This window comes from Macaca fascicularis, chromosome 7 (assembly GCF_037993035.2).
Source record: "Macaca fascicularis isolate 582-1 chromosome 7, T2T-MFA8v1.1".
Taxonomy (NCBI): domain Eukaryota; kingdom Metazoa; phylum Chordata; class Mammalia; order Primates; family Cercopithecidae; genus Macaca; species Macaca fascicularis.
In genome coordinates this window covers 126,286,376-126,299,068 of record NC_088381.1, presented here as the reverse complement: position 1 = coordinate 126,299,068, position 12,693 = coordinate 126,286,376, and the positions used below count along the sequence as shown (strand labels likewise).

At 34.8% G+C, this 12,693-nt stretch overlaps 1 protein-coding gene across 16 annotated transcripts in view; it reads right to left on the bottom strand.

Annotated features, from left to right (window-relative positions):
• KIAA0586 (KIAA0586 ortholog) overlaps nucleotides 1-12,693 on the bottom strand; it is a 122,952-nt gene that overhangs the window by 86,643 nt on the left and 23,616 nt on the right. For 7 of the 16 annotated variants that reach the window (XR_012415827.1, XR_010588497.1, XM_065548854.2 and 4 more), the window contains 8 exons: nucleotides 12,160-12,313; nucleotides 9,855-10,022; nucleotides 7,847-7,921; nucleotides 7,387-7,510; nucleotides 4,057-4,189; nucleotides 2,901-3,121; nucleotides 2,347-2,419; nucleotides 826-1,053 (listed from right to left, as the gene is read on the bottom strand). Coding sequence is in view for 13 of the 16 variants with exons in the window: in XM_065548854.2 (XP_065404926.1) it covers nucleotides 826-1,053; nucleotides 2,347-2,419; nucleotides 2,901-3,121; nucleotides 4,057-4,189; nucleotides 7,387-7,510; nucleotides 7,847-7,921; nucleotides 9,855-10,022; nucleotides 12,160-12,313 (1,176 nt within the window). In the remaining 3 variants the exon portion in view is untranslated. The remainder of the gene's footprint in view (nucleotides 1-825; nucleotides 1,054-2,346; nucleotides 2,420-2,900; nucleotides 3,122-4,056; nucleotides 4,190-7,386; nucleotides 7,511-7,846; nucleotides 7,922-9,854; nucleotides 10,023-12,159; nucleotides 12,314-12,693) is intronic. The other 9 variants (XR_012415828.1, XM_065548855.2, XM_073997453.1 and 6 more) reach the window with 3 other exon arrangements.

Here is a 12,693-nt window from a genome sequence, read left to right as displayed (position 1 = left end):
TTTGCTAGCTTAAGTATTATAATAAGAATGATTAGGTCAAACATAACCTCTATTTTAAACAGCCCTTAAGTTCTAGATACAGGTTTCAAGTATTAGTTTGAAAAGCTTTAAATGCAAAAATCATCCACCTAAGAAACATGAAAATTTTTACATTACTAAGTATATTTTCAGCACCAACAAGAAACATTTAAACACATTTTACATATTTACTCCAGTACAATAAAAATACAGTAACCTTAACCTTTAAATAATTTTATATATTTCTGAATCCGCCTTCAACCATAATCTAAATGTCACAGAAAGGTAGCATTTATTGAGCATCTACTAAGTACCAAGCATTGAATTAGATGCTTTACTGATCTGCTCAACAATCCATGTTTGGCACTTAGAAACTTATAGCCTAGGGCAGTCAAAAAAATTTCCTCCATACCATCTAGTACCATGCCTTGCATATACTAGGCACTAAACATGCATTTGTTAAACTGAAACATACACACACAAATGAAACACAATTTTGGGTACCATAAACTAGAGAATCTACTTTTTGGACTAGATGATCTCTAGATATACCTTTATACTTGCTATAACTACAAAATGATGATGTCAGGGTGTGAGATCTCAGAAGAAAGGAACTATCTATTTTGTTCAGTGCTTTTCACATTATAAATCCAAAACCCTAAATATCAATAGTGTAAAGATACTTACATTTGTATAGTTCTTCATGTTTTTAAAACACCTTTAACATTCGCTTCATTATTTCTCTCTTAAAGGAAATGATCGATTATAACACAACAATTATGTTAAAAGAATAGATTAGGATCTTACTTCCTTTCTCTCTTTCTGTAAACTTGAAGTAGGCATGCCCCTTGTAGGTAGATTTCTAAAATGCTCTTCTATTTGCTTTTGAGAATGTTTTCTTGGAATTACAGATTTGTTTACAGTTTTATCTTGTGTGTTGGTTCTAATATCTTTAGTCATATTCTGACCTTTCTTGGTTCTCTGATTCTTCTGATCAAATCTTTTTTGTTCATAATCTGTTCTTGACAGTTCATCCTTAACATAACCAAAGTTAAAATTACTTAAAATATATGCAAATAGTAATGCTTTCACATCAGAAACTATTAGAATTTATTTTTTGCTGTTATATAAATACAGTTTAGCAGTTTTAAATGTGTTAAAAATAAAGGATATTGGCTTTATTGGATACATAAAAATAAAAATTCTCTGGAAAAATAAACAAAACCCTAAAAATACTAGTATCTTTTGGAGCAGGGAATGGAAATAATAGAAGGGTTGCAGGGGTAGGAGGACAACTTTGCATGACAAACCTTTTTACACTTTTTGATGATTGAACCATATGAATTTTGCTAACAGTTTAAAAAATTAAAAATACGTTTCCAAAAAGGCAAACAATTTTGTAACAAAGCTCTGAGATAAATATAAATTAAAATTATGTGAAAGTTTAAACAAATACATTTTACATGGGATTCGTGGCAAAAGAATAAGATATATTGCCAGTTAGCTGTAGAGTGCAAACTAGACTCCAAATCTTCTGACTCTTAGTTCAACTTTTTTGTGTGTACCACATAGTACCTAAAATAAATTTTTCGTAAGTTCATTAGAAGTAGATATTTTTAAACAACAAAGTTTTAAAATATATTTCTGTGTTTATTGCTGTGGAAACAGTACTGACACTTCACCTTGCTACCTTTGTAAGTAGCACATAAGCTCATCTACAGTCAAAACAACACACCTTGTACCCCAGGACATAATAACAGCTTAGCCTGTCTAGTTCTGCTCACTCAAATATAAAAAAATTTTAAATTTCCTTTACATTATGGACCCTCTAAGAAAGATAACTCCCAGACTTTTTCAATGCGGATGTTTGAAGATGTACCATGCCCATTGTGGATGTGAGAAAGAGGCTGTTTTTCCATCTGGTATTGACTTCTGTAAACTTAGTACATCTAGTTGTTTTTTTCCTCTTTGCATTACTCTGGTATTTTTACTTTGCCAGGCCAATGCTTCTAAATCTGTTGTTTTCAAATATCTTTGAAAGTATAATTCTTTTTCCAAACACTTTTGCTAAATTTTCTTTCAGATTATTCACGTTTTAGTTTTTGTCCAACAATTTGCCAAATAAGAGCCAGAATATAATTGGAGATAATGTACTTGTTAAACAAAGCTAAACTTATTACTAAGTAAATATAAAGAGTGACAGTGAAATTAAAAATAAGTAGATTTTTATATAAGAAATATTTTGAGAACAAATGTAATGCCTACAAATCAGAATCAGTATTATCTTCTCAGAATTCACTTAATTTTCAGTTTTTTTCCAAGACATACCTGAATTTCCGCAGAAATAGTTTTAATCCATTCATCCACTGTCTTTCTGATCCTAATTTTCTCTGACATCTCTCTACGAAAGAGAAAAAGGAATTTTCTTAAATTAGCACTTACTGTCCTGAGCAGGACTTGGATCAGATCTAACTCTTATGTAGTTGTGAACCTGCTATCCTAATATCCTTCATCTGAAAAGGAAAGGATATTAGGATAGTAGGATGGGGGCCGAATATCCTTCATCTGAAAAGGAAAAACCAATGGTATTAGTTTTCATCAAACATTTGAAGGATAAATGTTTGAAAAGCACATGTGGACCCAAGAAGATATGTACCAAAGAAAGAAAAAATTAAAAGAAAAATTTCCACCAGAAAAAAGTAGTACCACCATATATATATCCAAATTCCAACTTTATAATAAGTTCCACATCTTCAAAGGCAATAAAGAACCTTTTAAAAATATTAAAACATATTAAGGAAAATAAAGTGCTTAGAAAAAAATTGTGAAGAAAGCAGAACTGGCAGACTCATAAACAGCCTTGGCTGCCAACATCCTCTTACCTGTTGGTAGATAAAGCATTGATAAGCGAATACATGGCAGCTCCATCTTTTGCACGAATAATAGCTTCCAGATTTTCTTCAAGTACTTTTTTATTGTTTTGTACTCCTCTCAAAATCTTCTCAGCATCTTTCAATATAGATCGTGTGGTATTGGTTGTGTGAAGCTTAACAGAATTCTGTGGTAGATCTGGAAGCTTCAACATACTCAGAGATTCTTTTGGCTTAAAAGAAAAAAAGACCAGAAAGTTACTAAACTCACATTGATTCCTTTAATCAAAACAACAGCTATCACTATTGTTGAGGCCATACATTGTACCAATATATACGAAGGACTCAATTTGTCAAACTGAAGACTTACAAAAGAATACTTGGCAATCAAAGTGTTTTTCCTCCATTTAGAAATATTAATATGGGCCAGGCGTGGTGGCTCATGCCTGTAATCCCAACACTTTTGGGAGGCCAAGCCTCCTCAGGTGGATCAGGAGTTTGAGACCAGCCTGGCCAACATGGTGAAACCCTGTCTCTACTAAAAATACAAAAATTAGCTGGGTGTGGTGGCACACGCTTGTAATCCCAGCTGCTCAGGAGGCTGAGGCAGAAGAAGTGCTTGAACCCGGGAGGTGGAGGTTGCAGTAAGCCGAGATTGCACCATTGCACTCCAGTCTGGGCAACAGAGTGAGACTCCGTCTCAACAACAACAACAAACTAATGTGAGTGTTAAGTAAAATAGAGGTGGGAAATCCATAGCAGTGCTAAGCAGTCCAGCGACCAATAATAATTTCTCTCTCTGCTGAAGAAAGCTAAAATAAAATAAAAGCAAGTTGGCTCTTTATGTATGGAAGGTAGGGCAGACACTGTGGATTGGATAAATGATGTCCATTCATTCACAGGTCTCTTTTCCCCTTCCTCCCTTTCCAACAGAAGCTGGGAAGCCAGAGGTGGCTATATGACTCAGTCCTGGTCAAGGAGCGATAAGCAGAAATCACTTGGTGAAGGCCTCTGGAAATACTTTGTAAACGGAACAGACATGGCTGACATGTCTTTTTCAGTGCTTTTTCTTCATTCTTCCTCCTAATTTCTATCTTTATAACTTTTTTTATTCCTTTATAATTTTTATCATAACTAATCATCAATTTTAAGACCATTTCCATTTTACCTGGACCATGCTATTTGTTTCTTTCTCCTTTTGGCCAAGGTCATGAAGAACATCATCAGACTTCTGCAGAGTCACTTTAGTTGTTCCTAGCTCTTCACAGGAAGGAAATCTTTGAGAAGGTAGAGTTTCAACGCTATAGAAGATTTTTTTAAAAAGTTTCCTAAATTGTTGTAAATTCAGTAAACATTTCATTAAACAAATCTTTGATACAGTCTTAGCTATAGATTACTAAATGGTATCCTATTAAAAAATTGAACCACGGAATTAATCAGTTACGTGATTAAACAAATGAAACAGAAAATCACAAGAGACAAAATGATCTAACCAGAAAAGTTTAGACGTAGCAGAAAAGGAACAGGAAAAGGTTATGCTTTCAAGAAGCTAACATCCAGAAGCACTTCCAGATTGGTGAAGAACTTCTGAAAATCTGCTTCTCCATAAGCACAATGAGAACTCTAGCAAAAATCATCAAAATCAAGTTTCTCTAACCTCTGGAAATTAAACACTTGCAAGAACCTGAGGAGCATTTATTCAAGAAAAATGTCTGACTCTAGGCAAGAAGAGCAAGTTTTATGGAATTTATTTAACTTGCCTCATCTTCAGGACCCTATTCCCAACTCTGTGGTGGCCTTGAAAACCAACAGCCTCACAACCACTAAAGACAATAGAATGGTTTCAAGCTCTCCTAAAAGTCTCATTCATAGTATTTGTCTTTATTTGACCTGACTCAACTTTAGCGCAGTGAGTAACTATCCCCAGGGCATTTTTCAAAAACAGTGGCAACTGTTTAACATATCAGCAGCCTGAGGTAGTGATACTAGTTGGGGCAAACAAGACTGTGGTCAACAGATGTTAAAAATCTAGGTAATAAGATGTCCATAGTGGAGTTTTGAAAAGCTCCAACATATTGCTAGGAATCTAGAAAGTCATGCCTTCTAGTCCACATACAGGGCTATGTACATGTTCAAGAGGGACCTGGGAAGTTCCTAATCACTCACTTCTGGCTGACCTTGAGGCTCTGCGCAAGTAGGAAGTGAAAGGTTAAAACAGACTCATAATCTGCCAGGCACTGGAGGCATGCTCTAGCACATGTGTGTGCGCACGCATGCATGCATGCATACACACACACACACACACACACACACACACACACACACACTCCATGGCAAAGAGAGGGAGAGTTATCAGTTCAAGGCAGTTAAGGAAATCTCTTTCCAATCATTAGCAGACTAAGCTAACAAAACAGAGACTTCAGTGGGAGCACATGACAAAGAACACAGACTTCACAGAATTAGTCCAGGAAAGTCACTAAACAAACAGCAACAACAATAAACTCTGGGAGGTGAAAGAATCTAATTTCCAGAGCTGCCACACTGTATTATTTAAAATGCCCAGTTTTCAAGAAAAATTTATGAGACATACAAAGAAACAGGAAAGTAGAGCCAAACACAGAAAAAAGCACAGTCAAAAGAAACCGCTGTTGAGAAATCCCAGATATTAGACTTACTAGGCAAAGACTATAAATCAGCTATTACTAAAAGAAACCAGTTTTAAAATTAAAAGAAAGTGTAAGAATGAAGTCTTGCCAAATATAGAATGATCAATAAAGACATAGAAAATATTTTTTAAAAGACAAACAGAAATTCTGCAGTTGAAAAATAGAATAACCGAAATGTATAATTCACTAGAGGGGCTCAACACCATATTTGAGTTGGCAGAAGAAAGAATCAACAAACTTTAAGACAGGCTAATTGAGATTATCCAGTCTGAGAAATGGAAAGAAAAATGGATGAAGAAAAATTAACAGTCTTAGAGACCTGTGGGACACCATCAAGCACACCAACATACAACTCCTCATCAGAAACCATAGAGTCCAGAAGGCAGTCAGGTGACATATTCAAAATGCTGAAAGAAAAAAAAACATCTACCAAAAATTCTACATGTAGCAAAACTATCCTTCAAAAGTGAAGGAGGGGACACCAGGGGTGTGTGTGCAGAGAGGGATGACCATGTGAAGAGACAGCAAGCGGGAGGCCACCTGTAAGTCAAGAAGAAAGGCCTCAAAAGAAACCAACCCAGCTAGCACCTTGATCTTGAACTTCCAGCTTCCACAACTATGAGAAACCAAATGTCTGTTTAAACAACAAAAAAAAGTGAAAAAGAAATTAAGACAATACCAGATAAACAAAAACTGAGACAATTCACTGCTAACAGACCTACCCTATAAGAAATACTATCAGGAATCCTTCAGGATGGAATAAAAGGATCCTGAATCCATATGAAGAAATAGAGTACTGGTAAAGATGAACTATATAGGTGAATATAAAAGCTAGTATACATATTTTTGTTGGTATCTCTTTTCTTTTCCTATTTGATTTAAAAGACAGCTGCATCAAGTAATAATTATCAGACTACATAGATGAGCTTATAACGTATAAAGATGTAATTTGTATGATAATAATAGAAGAAAGAAAAGGGGAGGGAACGAGGCTTTACTGGAGCAAAGTTTCTGAATAATACTGAAATTAAATCACTATTAATCCAAATTAGATTGCTTTAAGTTAATATGTTAATTCTAATTCCTAGAGTGACCACTAAGAAAATAACTCAAAAAATAATAGTAAATGACAAAAGAATTAAAATGGTGCAACTAAAAAATGTCTAATACAAAAGAAGGCACTAAGGAACAGTGAACCTAAAAGACCTAAGGCATATAGAAAGCAACACGGTAGACATAAATCCTACCTTATCAGTAATTACATTAAATGTAAATAGACTGAAATTATACAGTATCTCCATATAAAATTACTCAACATATACTCCTCTAGTTTTTATTACTGTAGTTTTCAAGATGTTGAAGATAAATATAATTATCATGGCCCAGATTTGATTTTTTAAAAAATTTTTATTATGTAAAACTTCAAATATACACAAATATATAGAAAATACTAAAATGAACCTCATATACCCAATATTTAACTACAAAAATCATTAACTTTTGGTTGGCCTCATTTTATCTATACTCCCCAACCTACTTGCCCCTACCCTATATTGGATTATTTTTTGAAACAAATCCTAGATATCATTTAATCAGAAATGAATGATCTGCATACATTAGAAATTAATAATCTGCATTTTGAAAAAATGAGATATTCATTTCATAGCTACATTATAGAAAGGGGGAAGATATATTAGCATCAGAAAATAGTAACTAAATCTAAGTTAAATTTAAGAAGCAATGCTATAATTTATTAAAAGTCCCAAAGAAATGTGAAAAATCTGAAGAAAGCTCTTTTCAATCTAGTTTTCATTCCAATCTCTTGTTGTCACCTGTTTGTCTTCTCAGGAGTCCATCCTATTTTTGACCTAGTTAGTGAGGTGGTATTTGATGATTCACTTTTTCTTGTCAAAGAATCATTATTATTCAAAATTTGTTCCAATAGTCTTACATTTCCTGAAATAGAAGAGATGTAGTATCATTTTCCAAATACTAATTCATTTATCTTGTATATAACATCTCATATATTCGTATTCTGGCCTAAGTTAGCTTCTTATGATGATTATCTACTCAATTTATAGCCTACAAGCCAGGCGTGGTGGCTCACGCCTGTAATCACAGCACTTTGGGAGGCTGAGGCGGGTGGATCACCTGAGGTCGGGAGTTTGAGACCAGCCTGACTAACATGGAGAAACCCGTCTCTACTACAAATAGAAAAAATTAGCTGGGCGTGGTGGTGCATGCCTGTAATCCCAGCTACTTGGGAGGCTGAGGCAGGAGAATTGTTTGAACCTGGGATGCGGAGGTTGCAGTGAGCCGAGATCGCGCCATCACACTCCAGCCTGGGCAACAAGAGCGAAACTCCATCTCAAAAAAAAAGAAAAAAAATTTATAGCCTACAATGTAGCCTACAATTTAGGCTATAAATACACTCATCCAATAAAACTAAATATTTATACCTCATAAAAACTATACCGCAACCAGGCGCAATGGCTCATGCCTGTAATCCCAGCATTCTGGGAGGCCGAGGCAGGAGGATTGCTTAAGGCCAGGAGTTTGAGACCAGCCTGGGCAACAAAGCAAGACCCTGTCTCTATAAAAAAAAAAAAACATAAACAAGTAAGTAAAAGTTTGAATTAACAGAAAAACCCCTAAATTTATTTCCATCACAGAAAAAAGGAATTTGAGAAGTGTCATCATCACAAAGTCCAGTAAAATAGATGATTTGTACAAATTAGTAAAGAAGAGATTTATCTATTTCTTCAAAGTACCAAGTAAGTGGATCTATCCTTTAGCCTTGTTTATATGTAGTAAGACTACATAGTAATTTTTGGTGTGAGGTTGCCTTCTTTATTAAAGATTTTATTATTTTGTGACTTTCTTAAAACTCTTTAAATGTGCCTAAGATAAGACTTGCATGCATTTAAATTATTCCAAGAATAAAAGTGTTTAGTTTAATATTTCACTTACTTTTGTTAGAAGGGGTACATTTTAAGACTGTAACATACTATTTTCTTTTAATTTATTTCCATAGATTTTTGGGGAACAGGTGGTATTTGGTTACGTAAGTAAGTTCTTTATTGGTGATTTGTGAGATTTTGGTGCACCCATCATCTGAGCAGTATACACTGAACCCAATTTGTAGTCTTTTATCCCTCACCCTCTTCCCACCCTTTCCCCACAAGTCCCCAAAGTCCATTGTATCATTCCTATGGCTCTGCATTCTCATAGCTTAGCTTCCATTTATGAGTGAGAACATATGATGTCTGGTTAATACACGTCCCTTATGAAAGTTCCTGTTCTGTGTTAAAAAGTTCATATATGGCCGGGCACAGTGGCTCATGCCTATAATCCCAGCACTCTGGGAGGCCAAGGCGGGTCAGGAGATCGAGACCATGCTGGCTAACACAGTGAAACCCCGTCTCTACTAAAAATACAAAAAAATTAGCCTGGTATGGTGACATGCGCCTGTAGTCCCAGCTACTCAGGAGGCTGAGGCAGGAGAATCCCTTGAACCTAGGAGGTGGAGGTTGCAGCAAGCTGCGATCGTGCCACTGCACACCAGGCTGGGTGACAGAGAGAGACTTCGTCTCAAAAAAAGTTCATACATCAGCACTTTTTCCAAGTGAACATGGTGATAAATGCTGTTTCTCTACGTTTTATTATTGAAATTCACACCTAAAAACAATATGAGGAAGCACACTCTAAAAATGATCAGCCTTACCTTCAGCAAAGCATTGTTTTTTGTTTATTAATAACAAAACTTGGCCAAGCGCAATGGCTCACATCTGTAATCCCAGCACTTTGGGAGGCTGAGGTGGGCAGATCGCTTGAGCCCAGGAGTTTGTGACCAGCCTGGGAAACATAGTGAAACCCCATCTCTAAGAAAAATACAAAAATTAGCCTGGTGTGGTGGCGTGTACCTGTAGTCCCAGCTACTCAGGAGGCTGAAGTGGGAAGATCAATTAAGCCTGGGGAGGTAGAGGCTGCAGTGAGCCATGATCACACCATTGTACTCCAGTCTGGGTGACAGAGTGAGACCCTGTCTCACAAAAAATAAATAAAAATTAACAAAACTTGTTCATTAAAAGTTTAATAACCTGTAAGAGATAGAATAATTAATTATAAATGTATACCTCCAACTCCTTTCACGAGGAATCTAAAGAAGCTTGATTTTCCCAGCGAGTATCATTTAAAGTAAAATATTACAAATACAGATCCCACTTCAGTTTCTACTAGGCACAGAAAATCTCATGACAATTTCCTAATTTGGGATAGGTCTAGTAAAAGTCTCTATTACCTCTGTGACAGGACACTTCCATATTTTCTTTTTCTTCCAAAAGATTTTCCCTCTTTGATAGCTCATCATCCCTTGAAACAGGTACAGGAGCAAATCTGCGAGGTGCTGGTGTCTCCAAAGGAGATTTCTGTTTATCAAAACTCATATCTTCAACTTCTTTTAAAGATGCTTTAACAGAAAAATTTTTTAAAAATTAACTTGCTTTTAAAAAGCTCTAAAAATTATAGCATATTACTCTTCCCTATACTTTAAAAATAAAGCCAAAATTATAAATTATTAACAAGTGTAGAGAAATAACTTCACCCCCATTAAAAATCAAAAGAAATGAAGACTACAAACATTTTACACTTACATCTAGTAAATATGAATCTATATGATAGTATTCAGAACTATTGAAGCAGTGATGAAACAGGAAGAGCCAGATACTTTTCATGGCAGTGAAAACTGATAAAGCATCTGGCAACAAGTATAGGAAGAATTAAAGTTTTATATAATTTAACTTAGTAATCTTAATCTTGTGAAATTATTATAAGGAAGTAACGTAAAAGAAAATGTGCTTAAAATATGATGATGTTTATTACAGTATTATTTATGAAGACGCAAACCTAAAAACTGTCTGAGTATCTGAAACAGGATAACGGTCAAGTAGATTGTGAAATAGTTATTCAATAGGCCACCCTTTAGTCATTACAAGTTAAAATTATGAAGACAACTATATAAAATATGGCAGATGTTTTTATGTGCTAGTAAAAAAGCTGTATAAAATGCTACAGTTACAATTATGTAAACACGATATATGCCCAAGAAAAAGCATAGAAAAATTAAGTTTAATTTACTGAATTTTTAATTTACTCATTTCTTTTATTTGTTACTGTAACATATATACAAAGAAACAAATTCAATTTACAATCAATAAAATAGACACCTTTTTCATGAAAACTCGAGTTTAAGAAAAACAAAATTATAAGCAAGAAATTCTCTGGAATTGAGTTATGAAAAAAGTGTCCACTGCTATTGAAGGCACTCAGGTGGGTCATACTGAAACATGAGTTCTGGCCCTAGCTCTGACATCCTCCCTCTCAAGTCAGGTAACCTTGAGCAGGCAAGTCATACCATTCTATGCTTCATTGTCCTCTCTTCATAACTTAAAAAAGGATTCATATTACTTCACAACAGTTCTTTGTTGTTGTTGTTAACAATGAAGCACAGAATGATATGACTTACCTTGAGCAGGCAAGTCATACCATTCTGTGCTTCATTGTCCTCTCTTCATAAATTAAAAAGGGACTCATATTACTTCACAACAGTTCTTTGTTGTTGTTGTTTGCTTTTTTGTTTTTGAAACAGCGTCTTGCTCTGTCACCCAGGCTGGAGTGTAGTTGCATGACCACAGCTCACTGAAGCCTCAACCTCCTGGGCTCAGGCAATCCTCTGACCTCAGCCTCCGAAGTAACTAGGACTACAGGCATGTGCTACCACACCTGGCTAATTTTTTTATTTTTACTTTTAGAGACAGGATCTCACTATATTTCCCAGGTTGGTCTCGAACTCCTGGGCTCAAGTGATCCTCTCATCTTGGCCTCTCAATGTGCTGGGCACAACAGTTTTGTAAGGACCACTCATTTACTGCAAAATGTAAAGCACCTTATAAGCGTGAGCAATCTTTAATGACTGTAATACAACAATGTTCTAACAAATCAAGTGTTGAAAATATTGTACTATATAGAGTTGTATATCATTAAAGGGATAGTCCCTCGATTTTCTTTAGTTCATTATTTAAATATCAATAACTTAGAAACACATTTATTCATTTATTTTAAGTACTAAAGTTTTAACAAATAAGCTATGTATTCCTTTGTTAGATAGTCGCTCTGACAGAATCAAGAAAGAGCAAATATGCAGTTTGTCAGAGAACAGGAGAATTGATTTATTTACAAGCATTTTTGTAGTAAACCAGTAAATTTTTCCTAAATTTATAAGTGCTTCTGATAATTTATGAAGGTTATTAATTAAAACCACAGATAAGAACATAATCCATAATTTTAAAAAATTTCAAAATAACCTAAAAATTACTTGACGTAAAAAAAAGAACTCGTTTTATCTAAGACAAGATAGCCTGAGAAAGAAAATTTTAAAAAAAAGAACATTAAAAAAAAACACCAAATAGTTTTATAAAACAAAAACTCCTATAAATAAATTTTATAAAACAAAAACTCCTACTGCTCAGGAAATATGTTTTCAGTTTATGCAGCACAGAGAAAATTCATAGCTGACATTTTTTATTCAGAGAACGACATATTTTTACCTTGTTTGGAAGCAAATGTGTTATATAAAGACGCATTACAGCTACCAAGATTAGGGTGTTCTGGTTTTACAGAATACTTTTCCACTGCTCTGGAGGAGGGCATACCAACAGGCTGAAAACTACTAGTCTTGAGTGCAGCACTAATAAAATGCGTCTAAAAGAAATAAGATTATTTCATTATTTTCAGATATCATTTGAAAGAGTTAGATGATAAAATACATTGAAATATTAGAGTTAAACATAATTTACTACATGTAATAAACAATGAAAAAATATATATTACATTGCAACTATCCACTATAGTAGCAGCAGCGATGCCATTGGCAAGATGTAGAATCACAAAGATGTGACTAAGCCTGACTCTGCTGTGTGACCTTAATCATTTTCCCTAACCATTCTAAACCTCAGTGTTGTTCTTTCTGCCTTAGACATGGCTAAGGGGCCACTACAGCTGGCTAAGAGAAGACCAGGAAGGAGAGGCCCTTGCCCTAAACCTCTACTTGAATCAGAGAATTTTAAACCAAAACATCCTAT